This window comes from Heteronotia binoei, chromosome 5 (assembly GCF_032191835.1).
Source record: "Heteronotia binoei isolate CCM8104 ecotype False Entrance Well chromosome 5, APGP_CSIRO_Hbin_v1, whole genome shotgun sequence".
NCBI lineage: Eukaryota > Metazoa > Chordata > Lepidosauria > Squamata > Gekkonidae > Heteronotia > Heteronotia binoei.
Window position 1 is genome coordinate 125,278,216 of NC_083227.1, and position 22,395 is coordinate 125,300,610.

Below are 22,395 nucleotides of genomic sequence, written 5' to 3' on the forward strand. Positions count from 1 at the left end.
TACTCATGTGCCCTAACTCGATGTTGTTCAACTAAGAGAAACACAGAGGAAGGCTGAAGACAAAAGTGAGAACTGAAGGCATCTTACCAGATGGAGGTGGCAGGTTTTGTGCAGCTGGGACTGTTTCATCCTCGCTGTCAGATGAGCTGCTGCTCCCGCTCTCAGTTGCCTTCCTTTTCAAAGCACCTGATGGAGCTTTCACTGGGGTGCCAGGTTTAGTGGCCTGATTTTGTTTGACTCCAGTGGGAGGCTGAGGTGTTTTAAATCTCTGCACCATGGGGTGGGGGAAGGGAGCAATGAAACAAGAACACAAAACGGCAGTGAATTCTTTCTTTTCCATGGCTGAGAGGTTTTGCATACATTAGTACGGTACCATTTCTCTACAGAATCAGAAAGGCATATTACTAGCATTGGAGATGATCCTTAAAACAGATGAAACGTAGTTGGTATGAAGAGACTATTTGTATTACTTAACCTTGGACACAACAGTTTAGGACCAGAACTGAAGGAAAACTACAGTGTGAAGAATTTCATGTGAGAAAAAAAGCACAGACGACTTTCAGAGAGTGGGCTTGTGCCAGGAAGATCCTAGGGAACAAACATGGAAATGCTCATGCATGCACACATTTATTTTTAAAGTCCCCTGGATTATGCTCTGGTTGTTTCTCAATTAAAGTTCTGCTTATTTTATTACATTTCTACAAGAAATTCAGGGTGGTATACATTTTCCTCTGTCGCATACTTTTCTCTCACAACAGTACTGATAGGTAGATTAGGCTGAAAGGCAGCAATTTACTCAATGTTATCCAGTTTCATGGCAAGAATAGATTCTTTTGTGGGAGTGTTGTGAAACCTTTAATGATGGAGCGACAAAACTACAATCTTTTGGTGGACGGTGGCTCAGTGGTAGAGCATCTGCTTGGGAAGCAGAAGGTCCCAGGTTCAATCCCTGGCATCTCCAAAAAAGGGTCCAGGCAAATAGGTGTGAAAAACCTCAGCTTGAGACCCTGGAGAGCCGCTGCCAGTCTGAGAAGACAATACTGACTTTGATGGACCCAGGGTCTGATTCAGTATAAGGCAGCTTCGTATGTCCATATATGTTCATATCTTCATCTTATTTCTCACTAGAATAAATGTGAAGGGTGGTGCAGTGTAACACCATGCAAGGCAACTACTTGTTGCCTTTCAAAAATCAGCAAAAACCCCCACCTGGGTGCTGACTGAATTATGCACAGGAAAAAAATTATAAAATTGGTCTGCCTCAGAAGAACAGCATTTGGCTCATGGTTCTCAACAGCCACTCACAGTGGGGAATCTACATCCTTGAATTTTGTTCATTTGCTGTGAGGCACAAATTATTTTCACTTGGGGGGGGAATGAAAAGTTTTTTAAAAACCCTCAGACCTCTCTTTATCTTCATTCTATTTTCTTAGACTTAACAAAAAGTATCCCATGTATCACGGCCAGCTGGAAAACAGAAGTTGTATCAGTACTGGAAGTTACCTCTGTTGTGCTTTTAATCAAGCTATGCAGGAAACAGAGACTGAACTAAATGGTATAATCCAATCTGTTACAACCTGTAATCCACATAATGGGAATGAATTCCATAACCTCCTTCTAGTGCTTCTACTCTTTATATTAGAAGTTCTCTAAGACCGATATATATTCCTGAAAGGCAGCCCACAAGTAGCCATATTCTAATATCTTTCATTACAGGCTCCAGAAAAAGCCAGCGAAGTTTCTATATACTAGAGAGTTAAGCTGTTATCATTCCAGGATGCAGGGAATTCAAACCTTGCCACACACCAGCAGAGCATGCTGCTGCCTGAACAGCTGCGTCTGCATTTACAGCAGATAAAAACAGCACTGTACAAAAGTGTAGAGCACGGGTGTTAATCCTGTTCAATCTAATAAAATCAGTTGCATTAATGAATATTCAGGAACAATGCTCACACTACAAACACCCCCATGAAGATGAAACAGAGAACTGGGGAGGGGAAACATAATGAGGAAGAATGTTTAGGACGGTCAAATCTGTCTTGCTGCAAAGCCTTTTCTTCTTAACTACAGCACCTAGTGGAAACCTCAGCACAAAAAGCCAAGCTAACTCAAGCCTGCTAAGTCACACTGTCAATGGTTGATTTAGCAGAAGCATTTGCTTATTTCAGTCAGGCATTTCCCCCATTTCCAGTCAAGGATACTCATTACTCAGAGAAAGGTATCAAATCCCTCAAAGAAGAAATGTAGCACAGTATAGTGTCAGACTAGATCTGCCTGGAAAGATGTGGGTTCAGATCCCCACTCAGTCATGATGTTCTTTGGACTACAGGTTGGGCTAGTCATTCTCTCTCGAAGACTAATTTACCTCATACCTTACCTTACCAATTGAGAGGTTAACAGTAGGGATGAACTGAAAAATGAACCTCAGTTTGAGCATGCACTGGGTCAGTTCGTGGTTTGTTTGAACCCGTTTGGTCACACCATGCCCAAACCGAAAAATGAACTGCCTTTTTTCCGTGGTTGTTTGCTTGGTTCGTTTTTCCAGACAGCCTGGCACTGATTCAATCAATTCCTAGGCAATGCTGGGGGTGGACTAAATTGTTCAGGGTGGTGAGAACCAGAGAGGATTGTGAGGAACTCCAAAAGGATCTGTTGAGGCTGGGTGAGTGGGCGTCAACATGGCAGATGAGGTTCAATGTGGCCAAGTGCAAAGTAATGCACATTGGGGCCAAGAATCCCAGCTACAAATACAACTTTATGGGTTGTGAACTGGCAGAGACTGACCAAGAGAGAGATCTTGGGGTCGTGGTAGATAACTCACTGAAAACGTCAAGACAGTGTGCGTTTGCAATAAAAAAGGCCCACGCCATGCTGGGAATTATTAGGAAGGGAATTGAAAACAAATCAGCCAGTATCATAATGCCCCTGTATAAATCGATGGTGCAGTCTCATTTGGAGTACTGTGTACAGTTCTGGTCGCCACACCTCAAAAAGGATATTATAGCATTGGAGAAAGTCCAGAGAAGGGCAACTAGAATGATTAAAGGGCTGGACACTTTCCCTATGAAGAAAGGTTGAAACGCTTGGGACTCTTTAGCTTGGAGAAACGTCGACTGCGGGGTGACATGATAGAGGTTTACAAGATAATGCATGGGATGGAGAAAGTAGAGAAAGAAGTACTTTCCTCCCTTTCTCACAATACAAGAACTCGTGGGCATTCGATGAAATTGCTGAGCAGACAGGTTAAAACGGATAAAAGGAAGTACTTCTTCACCCAAAGGGTGATTAACATGTGGAATTCACTGCCACAGGAGGTGGTGGCGGCCACAAGTATAGCCACCTTCAAGAGGGGTTTAGATAAAAATATGGAGCACAGGTCCATCAGTGGCTATTAGCCACAGTGTGTGTGTATATATAAAATTTTTTGCCACTGTGTGACACAGAGTGTTGGACTGGATGGGCCGTTGGCCTGATCCAACATCCTCTTATGTTCTTCTGGGAGCCCTAGAAACCCCATAGCAGTTGTCCATAGCCTGATTGGCAGTTCTGGGAGCCAATCACGGAGCTCCTATTCTGCTCTATGGGAGCAGACACCCTGACTCAGCTGCTTTCACCCTGCAGCACAAAGAGAAGAGTTAGTTGTCATGGGAGCTGAAGCTGAGCTTTCCTGGGGGCACCTGCTTTGAGGAGCTATAACTCAGACATTCAACATCCAGTCCTTGCCAAACTTGGGGGGTGGGTGAAGGACAGCCTGCTGAAGACTCGTGGTGAGTTTGGCATCTCTAACTCATGAGGGAGCTCCCAAATCAAACAAACCACAAACTGGTTCAGGAAATCAAATGACCCACAAACCAACACGAACCACCATTTTCCCGGTTTGTTCCCATGCTCAGTTAACCCTAAGGGACAACCTTATAGAGTGCTTTCAGCACCCTGAAAAAGGGGAAGAGTACAGTTTGGGGGTAGGAAAGACCTTGTCCATAATTTCTTAGATGTAACTGAATGCCATACTAGTTCTCAAAGCTTTGCAATTCAGGTTTCCTTTACTCTCCCCAAAGATTATGAGTAAACATCAAAAAGCAAGAGTTTGACCTGGTCTACACACAAATCAGTGAAAAATGACAGCATCCTGGTGTGGTAGAACAGATTACAAGTGAAAGACTGTGACTGATTTCGCACTAGGGCTTGCTCCAGGTGGAGAGCCCTTTTGCCCCCGGCACCTCTATTACATTTCTGATGTGTTTTTGTTTCTGGCACTCAAGCAGAAGATGGCATCTCCATAGGGTGATATGGCCCCTGGCATCACAGATCCCTAGATGTCATTCCTCATAAGTTGCAGAGCACATACCTGGGAGGGACGGTGGCTCAGTGGTAGAGCATCTGCTTGGGAAGCAGAAGGTCCCAGGTTCAATCCCTGGCATCTCCAAAAAAGGGTCCAGGCAAATAGGTGTGAAAAGCCTCAGCTTGAGACCCTGGAGAGCTGCTGCCAGTCTGAGAAGACAATACTGACTTCGATGGACCAAAGGTCTGATTCAGTATAAGGCAGCTTCATATGTTCATATGTACCTTTTTGAGTGTCTTACTGTGTTTAGAATTTGACGCATCCCTCCCTCTACGTCAGCCCATGTCAAACTAACAGTACCATCAAGTATGGAAATTCTGACTTTGGATACCCCATGTCAAGCAACTTCTTGCTGTTTCAACAGTACACACATGGAAATGATTTTAAGCTACATTCAGGAGGTTATGATTTTCTGCTTCCTCACACATAAAAGCACCAGTGTCTGCTTCTTTTCAACTGAAGCAAGGTATTTAGCGCCCACAGAGACTGCCTTTTATCTGCACATCCAGGAACAGCTGCAAGTATGCAAAGATGTTGTCCAGGGTGGAACCAGGAATGTTTAATGAGAACTAAATGCCTACAAGCTTCAAGGTCAGGTTTGTTCGCTTCCCTACCTCAAGAGGAAATATGCAAATACTTCATCAGCTGAATAAATATCCAAAATGTTAAAGTCAATTTAGACACGATTCCCACTTCAGTTGTGCCCATCCACACTCCACTCCCCCAAAGAAATGAAGCTTCCAGTTTCCTGGGATGGCTTGGAACTTGCTAATAAGAGGTACAAAGTACTCTGTATACTCCATATGCAAGCAACATTCTATGGAAGAACAGCGGACTGGGTACTGCAAGCAGGTTATTAGAATGTGAGCAATGGACACAGCACCCAACAACATCACCCCACCCTGCAAAACTCAAAACCCCAAACTCACAATTTAAGCAGCATCTTCACAGTCTTGAGGAACCAAATCATTTTGGTTCTTGGAGCCCTTTCTCTTTGGGCCTACTGCACTTAGCAAAACAAAGCCCTCCTTTGTTAAGGCATGACATTTGTGATCTGAATAGGGAGGATGAAGAATGGGAATAATTTCGCTTTCAATGTTAGCCATTGTACTGAGAGCTGCCATCATGCCTAGGCCAAAGTTTTGAGCTGCTAAATGGGATACTGCCTGTCAGCTTTTACCAAATGTATTTACTGTAAGGATGGAACTGTGATGTGTTTCACAATTTGTGGAGAAAAACTGGTTTTTTTATCTGGAGAAAAATGGTATAAACATGCAATAAAATAAGGAATTGTCACATTAATTTTATCTAACTTAAGTCTGTAAGCCCAAAAGTAACAACAGTTATTACAGTATGGTGGTGGGTGTAGTATAGGCAGGAGATCCGAGGACTGTCTGGCAGCCTGAAACTCTAGGTCTTTTTTGTGGCCAGCTAGGTTTATTTTTTGGGCTGAGAGAACTGTGACTGACCCAAGACTGGCTTCAAGTGGAGGAGTACAGAATAGAACCCGATTCTCCAAATTAGAGCCTGCTGCTTTTAACCACTACACCAAACTGGCTCATTAGCCCAGAGTATTTTAGCTGTTTTCATTTGTTGCAGTCCAGTCTAAATCCCCATGATTTGAGCATGGAAAGACCCCAGTTGAGGAAGCGCACAAGGAAGCAATACCTCCTAAAAGCATGAAAGAGTCTATGAGAGAAAAACTGATATTTCAAATGAAGTTCACTCAGACAACACTTACGAGCATCCCGTAAGAACTTATTTAATTTTCAATAATTTATGTCAAAATTTATGTAAAAAAAAATTATGTCAAAAAGATGTGTGGCCAGTCTTCCAGCGTGTAAAAATGACATTACTGAGACACTTAACTGAACAGTTCTGAAGGGGGAAAAGTGCACCAGTCCACAATCATGTTTGTAGTACTGGGCAGTCTGAGCAGCTGGTCTGACAAGCCATTCAAGGCAGAAGTTTCAGCAAGAAGCTAGCTAAAACATGGAATTAAAACAACTGTCACATATTTCCATGGCCTTATACCAGGTCCCTGCTCCTTAACTGGAGTTCCCACTCCAGTCCTTGTTTTCACTTTGCAGACTATGGTACCACTTACACCAATGTGCCCTTCTGTGACCCCCATGTATCCCACCTCCCAGGAAGGTACTACATCACTGCCATAGTTTCTGTGTAGGGCCAGCCCTTGATCCCACCTGGCGCCTGGGATTCCCTGGGCCCTCTAGAGCAGGGGTGGTCAACGGTAGTGGTCCAGATGTTTTTTGCCTACAACTCCCATCAGCCCCAGTCATTGGCCATGCTGGCTGGGGCTGATGGGAGTTGTAGGCAAAAAACATCTGGAGAGCTACTGTTGGCCACCCCTGCTCTAGAGGTCTTCTGATTCTGCTGCCTCCCTAGGCCACACTCTTCTGACTTTGGTGCCACCCTCAGCCACACTGGGTTCAGCCACCCTGCTGCCTGCAGGCTCTCCCTCTGACCAGGCCTCTGGAGGCTCCTCCTGTGCTGCTCCCATCTGAGGCCTTTCCTAGGCCACATTGGGCTCTGCCACTTCCACTCCTAAGGGCCTTCTCCAGCTACTGTGGCTGTGCCTCTGGCCTCCCCTCTGTCATTCCACTGCCAGCCTTCAAAGATCCCGGTGGCTGGGATGGGCCTTGCCTCCCCATTGCTGGCAGTGCACCACTTCTGGACCCCACGACCACCATTTGGGATCCAGGGGGCCATCTGGCTAACCACAAAATCATGCCCAATTTGTTTTGTACCCTACAACTGTTTAAGAACAACCATGAGCAACTCTTATGCAATCTAAGACCATGCACCTGAAAATTATTCAGAGACAGTGACTATTCAGACTACAAAGAGACCTACAACATGGATAGATAACTGCTAAGCAGAAGCAGATTCAGGTTATCAAACAACATCTCTCACCTGGGCTTGCTTTTACTGTGCTGGCTATATGAATTTCTGAAAGCAAAAGACACACAGGGTACAATAATCCCAAATGGCAGCTTGAGAGAGTATACCTTTTGCGATGCAGAATTTTCATGAAACTTCTGTCTTGCATGTACCAGACAGGGTCTCATCTTTAAGAGTTTTACTCAGCCAGCTGAGATCCATGTACCAGATTAGTTCTCTGCAAAATAGTTCTCCTTGTCAGCCTGCATGCTGAAGTGGTCAGTGTGTTTGACTATGATCTGGTAGGTCTAAGCCAGGTTTGGATCCCGACTTTGCCTTGGAAACCTGCTAGATGACTTTGGGCCAGTCACAAGCTCTCAGTGTTACCTACCTCACCGGGTTGCTGCAAAAATAAAATGGAGGTGAAGAGAACATCGTAAGCTGATTTGCATCCTCATTGTGGGGAAAAATTAGAAACAAACAAAGAAGCCAAGGAGGCCACAACAGGCTTATCCCAAGATAAAGTGAGATACTGGCCAGGAAGCCAAGTCAAGTGGGTACAAGCAGTGTTAAAGAAAAAACAGGGGAGTTCTAGGGAACACAGATGCACAAATCAAGACATACGGCATTTCTGTCTGGACTGCCTCCTCCTCTAATAGCTATTTCAGGCCCTTTGTAGGGATCAAAATATTCATTATTCTTATAGGCTGTACAAAAAGTCAGAAGCCTCTGTATGAAGCATAACTAAGTAAAAGTTCATGACATAAAGGACTGAAAGTCCCTAACTAGCTCCTAGCTGAAGTATTTAATCAACTTTTCCTGTCAGTCTTTGCAAACCTATTAAAACCTTACCACTTGAGCCTGCTAACTCTACGTTCTCTTTCTCTCTCACTTCCCAGCCCAACTGTTTACAGAATTCTGATCTTATTGGCCCATACAGCTATGAATAATTTATAACTCCACTTCTGTCACAAGGGGGAAAACAAATCCTGTTACTTCAGGTAAAAGCAACAGTTCTCCAACCTTCTGGCTCACTGGAACTGGGGGAGCTTCAGTCTCACTCTCAGATGATGACTCACTGCTCTCTGTACTCTCAACAACTTTGGCAGGAGGCAGAAGTGCAGGTTTCATCAAGCTTGGTGCTGAGGGCTTTGGCGTTTGCTTTGAAGGAGCTGGAGTAGAAGCTGCCTTGCTTGACAGCAGGTTTGGCGGCACATTTTTCAGTGATGCCACAGAGGCCTGAAGTGTTTTTCCAGATGATTTCGCCTAGTTTTAAGAAATTAACAGAATGCAATAAATAAAAAAGCTCATAAAATTCAACTGGTTCACATTTTAAACTTTTAAATCTACAGATGATGATGGAGTTTTGGGAAGCCCTGGTTCTGAAGTCTAGGGAGCTCATTCTGGGGACACAGGAGCAGTACCTAGTTGTATCCATTTCTGATGGTTTCCGTTTCAGCATTTTTAACATAGGGCTCTTAACAGGTATTTCCAATGTTTACGTTTTTTGAACTGGCAACTAAAAATAGCCAAGCATTTTAGACTTTAAATTCCCATTAGATATTGATGTCCAAAGAAAAAAAATCCTTCTGGAGCCACCAGGCATTTCCCATCAAGCACAGCAATCAACTGATTGCCCCCTCTCACTCTGGCTCAGCTAAGGGTGCTTCATTCTGTCAGCACAAGGCACATGGCACTGATGAAGGATCCTCTTATGCTAATAGTCTACCCCTTGTGCTGACAAAATACACTGCCCTTGCAGAGACATATGACAGGATACAACTCATAATATCTCAACTGTGTTCCATTTAATTCCCATTTTGTGCCTAGAGGCTCCAGACCTTACAGAAAAGAACACAGGGCAACAGTTTCCAAAGCATCTCACCAGTGCTACTGTCCCAATGGCCTCGGGTTTGGACTCGAGATGGCGGTCGCCACCCCACCCCCCACAGACTCAACCAGCCCACCGCCGGTGACCTCTGGCTTACCGCGCAGTCCCTGCCACCTGCTTAGCCATCAAGGAGCCCTAGTCCGCCCCGCCGCAAGGGAGTGAAATGGAAACACAGCCTTGAACCCCACTGGGCCCCTGCCGAGTGAGGCCCCACACACGCTGGGCCTGGCAAGTTGCTGCCACAGCCGAATGCCAGAGAACCCAGGCCCAAGCTGCCAAAGAGGGGTGCGGTAAGGAGGTCGGCTAGAGGCCGCATCCCGAACCGCGGTGGCTACTGCTGTGCCAAGACCACACCCCCACAGGGGCCAGGGAGCGGGGACAGGAAAGGAAGGCCACCCCGGGCATTATTCCTTAAGAGGGGAGGCAGGTGCTAAGGGGAGAGGAGCTAGGAAAAGGAGGAGAGGTTCAGGGACAGTATAAAAAGAGGCCAGGAGAAGTGGTCAAGCAGGAGTGAGGAAGAGGCTGCCAGAGAGAGAGAAGGGGCCTGCAAGCATCCAGCCAGGGTGGGAGGCCATGGGGTGATGCTACCCGGCCTCCCCCACATTCTGAGACCTCCAGCCTTGGGGAAACTCAACCAGGAACGGGGGTGTGTGTGTGTGTGTGTGACGGCGACCCATGGGATGCCCCAGGGCACCAGAGAGGGTACGACAGCTACTTAGAAGGATTCCTTATTTTCGCTGTCTGAGGAGTCAGAAGCATCTGAGCTGAGAGGTGGCTTTTTGCTTTCAGTTGCATTTCCAAATCCTGCTTTAATTTGGCTCACTTTTGTCTTTGCTGGAGATGCCTTTACTGCAGATCCTTTAGAAAGAGTGGCAGGAGCGCTTTTCACAGGCGTTGCGCTGACCGGTGGACTTTGCACAGCTGGCTTTATCTAGAGTGAAGAATATTCAGACTTAGCACATGATAGTTTCTTTCGAGGACAGGAAGGACCTAAATTTCCTTTCTGGAATTTAATCTTCAAAAACATGGTGAGGAATTTTAAGTAAAAAAAAACAAATATCCAGTCCATGTTCTTTCAGGAACTATGAAAAAGATACAGGAAAAATTACCAAGACTCTCAGTGAAGGGAGTCAAATGAGTCAACTCCTAGATGAAAAGGGGCAGAGAGAATGCAAAAATCTGGATGTGAAAGTCGGCTAGCTGGGTGGCTATCTTACACCTATGCTTGCTTCTGAACAATTTCAGTTTCCTCATGATTACAGTTTCACAATTTTGTCAACAAAAAGCTGCAACAAGTAAACAAACAGCTGACAATGCATTCCACTTCTATCCCGCCCCCACCCCAAAGTGGAGTTTTCAGAGTGGATTCAAGCATCAAGCCCATGACACAAAATTCATAGACTGCATCACCTTCAGAATGCCAACGACAGATTACTTGTTTGATCGGAATTATTTAGACCCTTACAGGATTCTTTACATGGAACTACCTGAACGGTTGCTGCTTTTGTTGCTTCTTCTTCAGAGTCAGAATCCTCGCTGGAGTCCTCACTGTTGCTCTCAGGCTTTTTTAAAGCTAAAACTGGGAGAGGGAGAAGGCATTCATTCTGAATTCTTAAAACAAAATGGTATTTAATACACCTCAATGTTTAACACCAAGGAAGTAGAAAAGCCTCAGGGTAGATTCCTTAAGAGTCCTCTCAACTCCAGCTATCAATTTTTAATGTACTCTCACACATCAACATTTAAGTGGTGCCTGCAATGAACTGAGAGTTCACCTCAGTTGCCTAAACTAGGTGATCCTTCCACGCCATGTGCCTGCTACGCAGCTCTGGAAATGAGGACCGCTCAACCCACAGTGTTGTGCTTCATCACAAATAGTAATCATGTTCAGAACATGCCAGTAACATGCCTTATATTAAACCAGCCCACATATGCACAGTATCCTTCAACTGATATTTCTCTTCAAAAAAAGCCATGGCTTAGAGATGGCAGAACTGTGCACAGCAGGTCACAATTTACTATGTTTGTCTTCCCAGAGCTGACAGCAGCGATCTTAAGAAACTGCATTCAAATCCTAATATTCAAAATATCTAAGAATGATTTCATTCAAAGTACTGTCTTTATTAAGTTGGGGGGGGGGGGGGGAGAGGCGGACACCAAAAATGGAAATTCGAAGCCTAGAAGAAACCAATTTCATACCACTCAGTAGAGCTGTTATGCTTCTGGCCCAATAAACTGCTGGCTGTAGTGCTTCTGCACTATAATACACACACAACTTGCTGTCAAGCATCGATATTTCCCAATAATCGGTCTTTTGTTGTTGAATCAAAAATTGCTTTATTTAAGAAACTCAGAAGCTTTGCCAAGGACACAAGCCTTGGAAGTCATGACATACATAGAGTTACACAGTTGCTATATAGGATAACTTCAAAGGGTACCATACAGATGCAGCTTCAGCCGCAGGTTCAAAGGTTACTACATACTATCTCTTTTATTACTAAGGAATTTAGGTTATTAAAAACATCTCCCTTTCTCACACTTCTTTCAGCTCAGATAAGGATGTCTGTGTGAACCTGGGGGAGAGGCAGCATGCAAGTAGTAACAGCCAGGCTGTAGCGTAAACATCCTTGGGCCAGATGGATTTATTAGTTGCCCAAAGGTTGCAAAGGAAGGGGGAGCAGCAAACGATGGTTGACCTGTTCCCTATCGAAGGAACCATTATGTTACAGAAATATGCATGCTTGACACTTGCCCTTAAAGGATGTGAAGGCCGTTCATCAGTATGCAATGGATGTGCTACATTTGACAGCATTATAAGTTTATTTTTGCCTTCAGTCTCCACTGAGAAGTTTTCTTTGATAAATGTCTGAGAGCTGAACTGATCTGGCTTATCTGAAATGCAGTATGCTCCAATCTAAGTGTGAATAAAAAAGAAGAGATGCAGTTCATAAAAGAACTGCAGAAACAACACACACTAAAAGCCTTCTTACCTGGCTTGGGAGCTGGGGTTTTTACTGCTGTTGTTGTCTTTTCTTTTACTGCTGTTGATGTCTTTTCTTCCTCACTCTCATATGAGCTGCTACAGCTTTCAGAGTCTGCTGACTTCTGCGCAACACTTGCTGCTGCTGTACTCTGTCCTTTGAGAGTCTGAGGTGCCTTTACTGTGGACCCTTTAGGTGTGACAAGGGCGGGAGAGCTTTTCACTGGAGTTGCACTGACTGGAGGTCTTTGTACAGCTGGCTTTACCTAGAGTGAAGAATGTTCTGAATTAGCACATGGCTGTTTCTTTTGATGACAGGAAGGACCTGAATGTCCTTTCTGGAATTTAACCTTCAAAAACATGGTGAGGAATCTAAAGTAAGCAAGAAAAATTCAGTCCCTGTTCTTTCGAAGAACCATGAAAAAGATGCAGGAAAAACCAGCAAGGGTCTCAATGAACAGAGTCAAATGAGTCTGCTCCTAGACATAACAGGGCAGAATGAAAATCAGGGACAGAATTCAGAAATCTGGATGTGACAGTTGGCTACTTGGATGGCTATACTATGCTTGCTTCTGAACAATTTCAGTCTCTTCATTATTACAGTTCCACAAGTTTGGCACTACTACTACATTTGGCACTATTATAGTTTGACAATTCTGGTAAACAAACAGCTGACAATGCATTGATCTGAATAATGAACCTCCTTATAGGATTCTTTAGATGGAGCTACCTGAATGGGTGCTGCTTTTGTTGCTTCTTCTTCAGAGTCCGAATCCTCACTGGAGTCCTCACTGCTACTCTCAGGTTGTTTTAAAGCTAAAACTGGACAAGAGAAGGCATTCATTCTGATTTCTTAAAACAAAATAATATTTAATACACTTCATTGTTTAACACAAAGACCAAAAGAAAGTAAAAAAGCCTCAGGGGGTATATTCCTTAAGAGTCCTCTCAACGCCTATCAATTTTTAAAGTACTCTCACACATCAACTTTTAAGTGGTCCCCACAACGAACTGAGAGTTCACTTCAGTTGTCTAAACTAAGTGATCCTTCCATCCCACATGCCCGCTATGCAGCTCGAGTAATGAGAGGACCTCTCAACCCACAGTGTTGTGCTTTTATCACTAGCTACCTTGCTTGTAAACTGATTTTGGAACCAGAAGGCATTTTCATACCACACCAGTAACATGTGTTAGATTACACCAGCCTCACATGCACAGTATCCTTCATATAATATTTTTTTCCGTTCAGTTTGCAAGAGATGTTATACTCTGGACAGAACTACAAATTTATTTCTGCTGTCAGCCTCCACAGAGAATAGTTTTCTTTTATATATATCCGAGAGCTGAAATGATCAGGTTTAGTGTTATCTGAAATGCTGTACATACCAATCTCACTGTGAGCCAAGAGATGCAGTTCATAAAGGCAGTGCAGAGATGGCACACATTACCAGCCTTCTTACCTGGTTTGAGAGTTGGGGTTTTTACTGCTGTTGACGTCTTTTCTTCCTCACTCTCAGACGAGCTGTTACTGCTTTCAGTGGCTGCTGCCTTCTGTGCCATGCTTCCTGGTGCTGAACTCTGTCCTTTGAGAACCTGAGATGGTGAGGCAACTTCTGGTTTGCCAGAAATAACCTTATTCTGCACTGCTTTGGCCACAACTGAAGGAGATAGCTTGTTTGAAACAGCTTTGTTTGGCTTCTTTTGTGCTTGGACAGCAGCTACAGCTACCCCTTTACCTGGGTCAGAATTCGTTTTTTGAGCAGCAAGCTGCAGAAAATTAGTTGTTTTGTTTCCTGTCACAGTTGTCTTTGTCTAAAAAAGAAAAGTGGAAAAGCTCCATTATGATTGTCGAGTTAGAATGCTGTCTCTTATACAAAGCCCATGCAAGTTCTACTCCAAAGACTCTTGGCTCACACTAGCTGTAAAGTCCACATTTGCATTAAAAAGATGGAGAACTCTGGTCTGAGGTGAAAAATACCAATTCACAATGTATGAAGGCCTTTTATTTTCTAGTGACCTCTGCATTTCAGACAGGCCTAAGTTAGCTTTAGAGTCTCTGTTGACTTCCTCTGGAAGTGGACCAAAGTATGAAGAAACCCATTTATTATGGTCATTCTACCTAGCATGACATAAATGGGGAAAACAGTTTTCATTGCATTAGGGATCCCTGAGACATATTTGAAGCTCTAGAAAAAAACAGTGTTACTGAATTTCATTCCCTCAAATATCAGCCTGAAGTCACCAATTCCTATAACTTTCCACACAAATCCACTGTCTGCTTTCCAGGTCAGATGCTGCAGCTTCCAAAAGCACAACACAGCAGGGAAGATATTAGCAGGGAAAAAGGTGAAGATACTCTTGCATGTGGCAAATCTTATCAAGCAGCGATTCTAGGAGATAGCAGGGATTCTAGGAGTCCCTGCCCCACACATGCATACCACAGAGTAATATATCAATTTCTGTCTGGCTGCAGAATAGTTCAACTGTTTTATTTTCCTAACCTAAAGAGCCCCAAACCATGTAATGTAGGATATTGAGAAAGAACTGCAGGTTCTTTATACTGGAAGATGTTACACTTTTGGGGTAACTCAGCGAAGGACAGCAGTAAAAATGTATGATTTTCCACTTTAATGCAAGCCCAGGCAATTTGAACTTTCATGAAAATACCTTGTATTTATTCATTTTATTTTTATTTTGTACATTTATAGCCTGCTGTTTCCCATGAAGGGCTCAGGGCGGATTCCAACAAGCTAAAACATTAAAACCAACAATAAAACATCAAAATAGTTAAAACAATTAAGCCAATACATTGTCAATCATTTAAGACAGCATGGATGGTATAAGCACTTGAGGCATAATTATCGTGGGCAGCCTAAGTTGCCCCAAGATGTCAACAGTACTGGTCCCAAATGAAGTGGCAGTCATTGCTGGGAGGCCAGTTAGATGGTGTAGTAGGGTGGGAACGTCCGCTTGCCTCAACCATAGACCTGGCGGAACAGCTCCGTTTTACAGGCCCTCTGGAATGGCAACAAATCTGGAAGGGCTCAAATCTCTCTAGGGAGCTGATTCCACCAGGTCGGGGCCAGGACCGAAAAAGCCCTGGCCCTAGTCGAGGCAAGTTGTACGTCCTTTGGGCCAGGGATGGTCAAAAAATGTTGGCCGGTAGATCGCAATGGCTTTCAGGGCTCATATAGGGAGAGATGGTCCCGCAGGTATGCCGGTCCTAGGCTGTGCAAGGCTTTAAACGTGAATACTAAAACCTTGAAGTGGATCCGGTACTCGATAGGTAGCCAGTGCAGACTGTGTGGCATCGGCCGACTGCTTGCCTGTAAAGGCAATTCAGTAAGCAATCGTGCTGCTGCATTCTGCACTAGCAGGAGTTTCCGGATCAATCTCAAGGGCTAGCCTGTGTAGAGCGAGTTACAGTAGTCCAACCTAGAAGTGACTGTTGCATGGATCACTGTAGCTAAGTTCCGAGGAGTCAGATAGGGTGCTAGTTGTTTGGCTTGCCAAAGATGGTAGAAAGCAGATCATGCAACAGCTGTGACCCGGGCCTCCATAGAAAGGATGGCATCCAGTATCACACCCGGACTCCTCACCTTCTGAGCTGGCACAAGAGGTACGCCATCCAGGGTGGGGAGCTGGATGCCCAGTCTTGGCTGCCCCCCCCCCCCCCCCCGCAACTCATGAACAGGACCTCCATCTTAGTTGGATTAAGCTTCGGTCGGCTCAGTTGTAGCCAACCAGCCACTGTTTCCAATGCCCTGGTCAGATGGTCTGGGGCAGAGTCTGACTGGCCGTCCATCATCAGATAGAGCTGGGTGTCATCTGCATACTGGTGACAACCCAGCCCAAAGCCTCTGGCAATCTGGGCAAGGGGGAACATGTAGACGTTAAACATCATTGGCAAGAGAATAGCTCCTTGCGGTATACCACATACTAGTGGATAACGCAGGGAGGTCTGCTCACCAATTGCCACTCTTTGTCCATGACCATGGAGAAAGGAGGAAAAGCACTGTAAGGCTGACCCCTGAACTCCAATATCGGCAAGGTGGTGGGTCATTAGATTGTAATCGACCATGTCAAATGCTGCTGAAAGATCTAGAAGCAATAGCACTGCTGACCCGCCTTGATCCAGATGCCTTCTAAGGTCATTTGTGAGGGCGACCAGAGCAGTCTCCGCCCCATGACCAGGACAGAAGTCAGACTGGAAGGAGTCAAGGATGGATGCATCTTCCAGGAAAGCTTGGAACTGCTCCTCCACCGCTTTCTCAATTATCTTGCCCAGAAACGGTAAGTTCGAGACTGGGTGATAATTGGCTAGGACTAATGGGTCCAGAGATGGCTTCTTCAAAAGCGGGCGAACCACAGCCTCTTTAAGCTTGGCCGGGAATACCCCTGATGACAGGGATAAGTTGACAATCTCAGCCAGGGGACCCTGAATGTCATCTCCACCTGTTTTAACAAGCCAAGATGGACATGGGTCCAGAGGGCAAGTGGTAGGCTTCACTGCAGCCAAGATCCTGTCCACATCCTCCTGGGAGAGACAACTGAAGTGGTCCAACACGGGACCTAAAGACTGACAACAGGCTTCCAGTTCCTGCACTGTATCAATTGTGACTGGGAGATTATGGCGGAGAGTCGAGATCTTATCTGCAAAGTAAGTCACAAAAGCCTCACAGCCGATGTCCAATACCCTTACTTTTTGGTTGCCTATTGGCACCGTAATCAATGATCGAATTGTTCTAAACAAATGAACTGGGCGCAATTCTGTAGATGCAATGGAGGCCGCATAGAACTCTCTCTTAGCGGACTTCAACACCTTCTCATAGATCTTCATAAACATTCTATAAGAAGTTCTAGACTCCTCGTCATAAGATCTCCGCCGCACTCACTCCAGCCATCTAAACTGCTGCTTCATCTTCAGCTCCAGGGTATACCATGGAGCTGCTCTGATGCAGCAGCAATGAGTACGCCGGGGTGTGATATCGTTAATGACTACAGAGTCGGGAATACCAATCCTCCACTAACTCATCCAGCGATCTGCCAGGGGGCATCGGATCCGGCAGAGCCTCCCAAAGCTGTTCTGGGTCCAGTTGGCTCTGCGGGCGAGCATAAATCTGCTCACCGCCTACGCAGGAAGAGGGCTACAGGTCCAGTCAGACTTTCAGGGCGTAATGATCTGACCATGGAACTGTATCAACAGCTATCAGATCTGGGGTTATCCCAGCCCCAAAGACCAAATTGAGTGTATGGCCAGCCTGGTGAGTGGGAGTCGAAACAACCTGGCTGAGTCCTAGTGCTTCCATGGATGACACCAGGTCCTGGGCCTGCAGAGATGCTGCATCATCAACACGGACATTGAACTCCCCCAGGATTAAAAGCCTGGGGAAGTCCAGTACCCAGGTAGATACAGCATCCAGCAGGGCAGGCAGGCTCTCTGGGGGTGCAGTAGGCGCCCAGTACACCACCCAGATAACTAAACCAGACCGGCACATTCAATGCCCGTGATATTTGGAACAGGGAGTGCCCTGAAAGAAAAGGACTCACAAATGAGCATTGGAACCCGCCCCCCCCCCCCCACCAGTCTGAGATTAGTGAAGGACTGAGAACCCGGGTGGGGTAAGTTGGTTCAGACTCGCCCTTCCAGACCCAGGTCTCAGTCACACATGCTAGGTCTATCTGTTGTTCCACAAAGTAGTCTCAGAGCATATAGGTCTTGTTATTGATAGGCCTGGCATTAATCAACACCAATGTCGGAGCTGGGTCCATTATCCTAGTCCCACTACCAACACACTTTGGGATGGGACGCAGGAGGGAAGAGGTCCGGGCCTTCCCATATCTCTGACCTCTTCCTAATCTCTGGAACCTAGTCCCACCGCCATACCTCCCCGGCCCCCAGATGACCTGAATCCCTAACCCAATCATGGCCTCCCTCTCACAATGCTATCAGGTCAAGAAATAGTTGTTTTGAAACCCATGACTCTAAGAATTTTGCATAAGCACTTTGACTTCATGGCCAGATTTTCAAATGCCTGAACTTATATAACAAAGACTACATAAGAGGGGAGGGACGGTGGCTCAGTAGCAGAACAGCTGCTTGATAAGCAGAAGGTCCCAGGCTCAATCCCTGGCATCTCCAACTAAAAAACGTTCAGGCAGGTAGGCCTGAAAAACCTCAGCTTGAGACCCTGGAGAGCCACTGCCAGTCTGAGTAGACAATACTGAATTTGATGGACTGAGGGTCTGATTCAGTAGAAGGCAGCTTCACATGTTCATACAGAAGGTGTCATATTAGAATAATTTATCTGATAATTTCATACACAATCCCATCTTCCATGGAATGTAGAAAGGCATTTTAAATTTTTCCTTATTCCATATTAAAGGCAGCAGCATTTCCAAACACATCTGAACAGGTATTTTAAACAAAACTAGAGCACTCGCAATTCACTTCGCAAAGTACATACACTCTTGCCAGCACAAGCAACAAAGATCAATGGGTGCTTACCATGTTTCCAGAAACTTCTTCCTCTTCAGAGGATGAATCTTCATCTTCACTACTACTCTCTGCCTTAGCTGTAGAGCTGTTATTCACAGGAAGGTCAGCTGAAACACAGAAAAAGGGAGGTACAATAAACAGAAGTTTCTAGAATGTCAGTATCTCCAGTCAGAGGGGAAACTAAAACTGCATTAAAAACACTTCGCTCTTCTCAAGGTTAGAATCTGATAGAATCGTAGCAAGCATTTTATAAGACTCCGCAGTACCTCATGCGGCAACTCCCCTTTCTTCACTAGTTATCTGCTCCAAGAGTAACTGTGAGATGTTTCCTTGGTTGTATTACTCTTTTTATCATTTAAGGGGCCAAATATAAAAGTATAGAAAGATGCTTTTAAAAAACCCAAAGGGAGAAGCTGGCTGCTCCAATGTTTGCAGTGATTTCAACCATATCAGCACTTCCATCTGGGTAAAGTACAAATCTGGCTTTAAAAAGTGCCTCTTCCCAGGAGCTTAGTCACAGATTCAGATAGCTTCTAGCAGGACAGAGTTAGAAGAAAAAGGGGGCATCTTGAACAATCATTGTATAAGGAGGATAGTGTTACTGTGTTCTGCATAATTCCCTGTCCCTCATCATAACATCTCCCCATTTCTACCTAACTTCTCCCACTATCTTCGATGTCTACCATCCTGGTACTTGTGAAAACCACAGCTGGCTGATATACAATTTTGAAGCATCAAAATTAATTTCTGTGGCACCAGCAACACCTCTGCTCTTCCTGGACATTTCACCAATGGAGGCAACATTTTCCCTCTTTTTTCACTCCACTTTTTAGGCAGTACTGGTGCTTACTTTTCATGGGATTTGCCACTTCCTCCTCTTCTGAGGTCTCAGAGCTGCTCTTGGGGTCAGGAATTCTGATTTTTGCTTGAGTGTCTGCCTTGATGTCATCTCCTTTTTGTTTCTGGGCTTGGAAGGAAGTTCTGTTAGAGAAATATTAAAAGTTGAAAAAGACTTTGAATGGGAAAGCTGTTCAACAAATGCACTTCAAAAACAACTTTCCTTGCTTTGGACAAATAAGAACCTGGTTGATAGGCTTGGTTTGTCTCATGAAAAATTTGTTACTTGGTCTCTCATTGAGAAGAAGCTGTTCTCAAAACAGACTTTAAAATTAACTTAATCGAAAGCGATGATGAGAGTAAGGCAATACATTGGTTATGTGAAACTTAACCACACAGAAGTTTTCAATCTATCTGCATGGTTGTTTTAAACCTGGGACATCTCCAAATTTGTATATTTAAAGGGAAAGCTCCCTATTGTATGTCAACTGATTCAAAAATATAATTGAGAATATGTATGATTCAAGACCCTTCCTGGTACCTTAAGCTAGATGGGATAAGCAACAAAAAAAGACAAAGAAGTACTTAAAGTATGCAGCCCTATATGGCCTAGGACCTGCCTACCTTAGGGACCGTCTCTCCCCACACGTTCCCCAGAGAGTACTACGATCGGGTTCACAAAACCTGCTGGTAATCCCCGGGCCAAAGGAGGCCCGTCTAAAAGCCACCAGGGATCGGGCCTTCTCAATAACGGCACCTTACTGGTGGAACCAGCTGCCGGAGGAGGTGCGGGCCCTGCGGGACCTAGGGCAGTTCCGCAGGGCCTGTAAGACAGCCCTCTTCTGGCAGGCCTATAACACCTAACTGACAAGGAGAACATCTTCTGGATGGAACAAAAATGCATCTACAGACCGCTGCTTTTATTCTTATTCTTATTTTGTTATTAATTATGGTTTTAACTTATTTGTAAATGTTTTTTAAACCAAACCTATGTAAATTATAATGTTGTAAGCCGCCCTGAGACACTTCGGTGAGAAGGGCGGGATATAAGTCTAAATATAAATAAATAAATAAATAAATAAATAAGCCCTTAGTCAAAGAACTGGTCAAAGCATGGTGCTATACAGACAAAAACAAACTGTCTGCCTGTAGACAGCTTCACTCTCACTCAGACACAATGAAGAAAGAGACAAAGAGGTCACAAGAAGGTCAAAAGTCACAGGGCTGAAAAGGAATGAGCAAGTTAAAGTCATGTGGATTAATCTAACTGTTTCATTTTCATTTGAATAAAGGAATGGGTGCAGATATCATTTGTCTTCTGAAACTTCCAAGTACATTTGTTGTATCAGATATGCAAGTCTTTAGGAACAAGGCAGGAACAAAGCTAAATTAATTGCATGCCCCAAGCAGAAAGCCCAATATTACAAATACAAATAACTTTATTAACAGGAACAGCATGCTAATGATGCATGAAATTAGAGATGAAGGAAAAATTAATTTTTCTGTGAATTTTTCCCCCATTCCTAAATATTCAATGCTTCATAAAAATAACAGTGAACAAATACCATTGTCAATACATTATTAAACAAGCTTGGCTGTTTTAAAGGTTATAATTCATGTTTTTCAGGTGTCTATCCCTAGGAATTATATAAGAAAGTATGCTTTATTGATTTGTAAATGGGAAGGGGGAGAATAAAGCCACAAATACATAAAATCAAATACAAAATTCAAATGATGAATTCAACTGTTTGGTTGTGGAGGCAAAACACATTTCTGCCGGTGGCGACTCCCTGAAGCTAGCAGAATGGAAGGGTGGGGGGATAATCTTGCAAAAGCCATTTAAACAGAATGTTTTCTTTAGACGGCTTTTGCAAGCCACACAGCGCACAAGTAAAGTCCAAGCAGCAAGTTCACCTGGAAGTGGGTGAGCTTGCCACTTGGACTTCACTCATACACAAACCTCTGCGAAAACCATGGAGGTCTGTTGAAGGTTCACTGCAGGTGCAATTGCACAATCCTTGCCTCACAAACCACATAATGCCCAACCCTAATACTGACCTTCATGAACCAATGATCTGATTCAGTATAAGGTAGATTCATATGTTCACAGATATACCCTAGTGACCTCCATGAAAGAAAGTCAAATTCTGCCAAAACAGATGAGTGGCCAATCATGTCCATGGCATCTCACATACACCTCTTTGGGCACACTAAAATGTCAAGAGTTATTGGTGGCTTTGGCTCTTAAATTAAAAAAAAAAAACATAAGGGAGTTGTGTTACATTAAAGTTTTACAAGTATTATTCCTATAAAAATTATTTACCCAGAAAGCTTTGAGTTTGTCTAACTATGGCCCTTTTCAAACTTACCAGTGGAAATCGGAAGGGAGTCGGCATTGTGCCGCCTTGCAGTAATCCGAGACAGGGATGGGAGTTTTCAGAAACATAGTTTTTTTCCCGGTAGGGTTCCGTGATTGAAGTGAGTCATTTCACACTGTTCCGCTTTTATCTCGCTTCCACCAGCGCCAGCCGTTTTCGCGCCCTTTTTTGCCCACTGGCGCGCAATCTCCAATTATTTATTTATTTTTGGAACGTCTTTTAAGATCGCTATAGCGCTATAGCACAATAGCAACGTCTCACAACCATAGGGATGGCTGGGCTCCATTGAGATGCCAGAGATTGCTGCCGCTGAAATTTGGTAACAGGTGCCCCATTGGATACACAGTTCAAGCGGGAGATCAGGGCACCAGGTATTGATCTGTCACCTGTTGCTATCACTTCCATGCCCACACAGGAGTCAGGGGTATGTGAATGGTATGTAGGTGACTCTGAGGCACATTTTTTTTGGGGGGGTGGGGGCTGTTGCCCATAGGGAGAAAATACCAACAGTGATTGGTGAGGCAGATGTTGCTAACTCAGCCTGATGTGCACCCATCCATGCCCACA

At 44.5% G+C, this 22,395-nt stretch overlaps 1 protein-coding gene across 1 annotated transcript in view; it reads right to left on the reverse strand.

The window, feature by feature from the left end:
• TCOF1 (treacle ribosome biogenesis factor 1) overlaps positions 1-22,395 on the reverse strand; it is a 60,767-nt gene that overhangs the window by 31,422 nt on the left and 6,950 nt on the right. Inside the window, 9 exon segments of the mRNA XM_060240314.1 lie at positions 88-268; positions 8,267-8,509; positions 9,841-10,065; positions 10,622-10,713; positions 12,125-12,380; positions 12,845-12,936; positions 13,575-13,926; positions 18,623-18,720; positions 19,464-19,594. Of these exon segments, the coding sequence (XP_060096297.1) occupies positions 88-268; positions 8,267-8,509; positions 9,841-10,065; positions 10,622-10,713; positions 12,125-12,380; positions 12,845-12,936; positions 13,575-13,926; positions 18,623-18,720; positions 19,464-19,594 (1,670 nt within the window).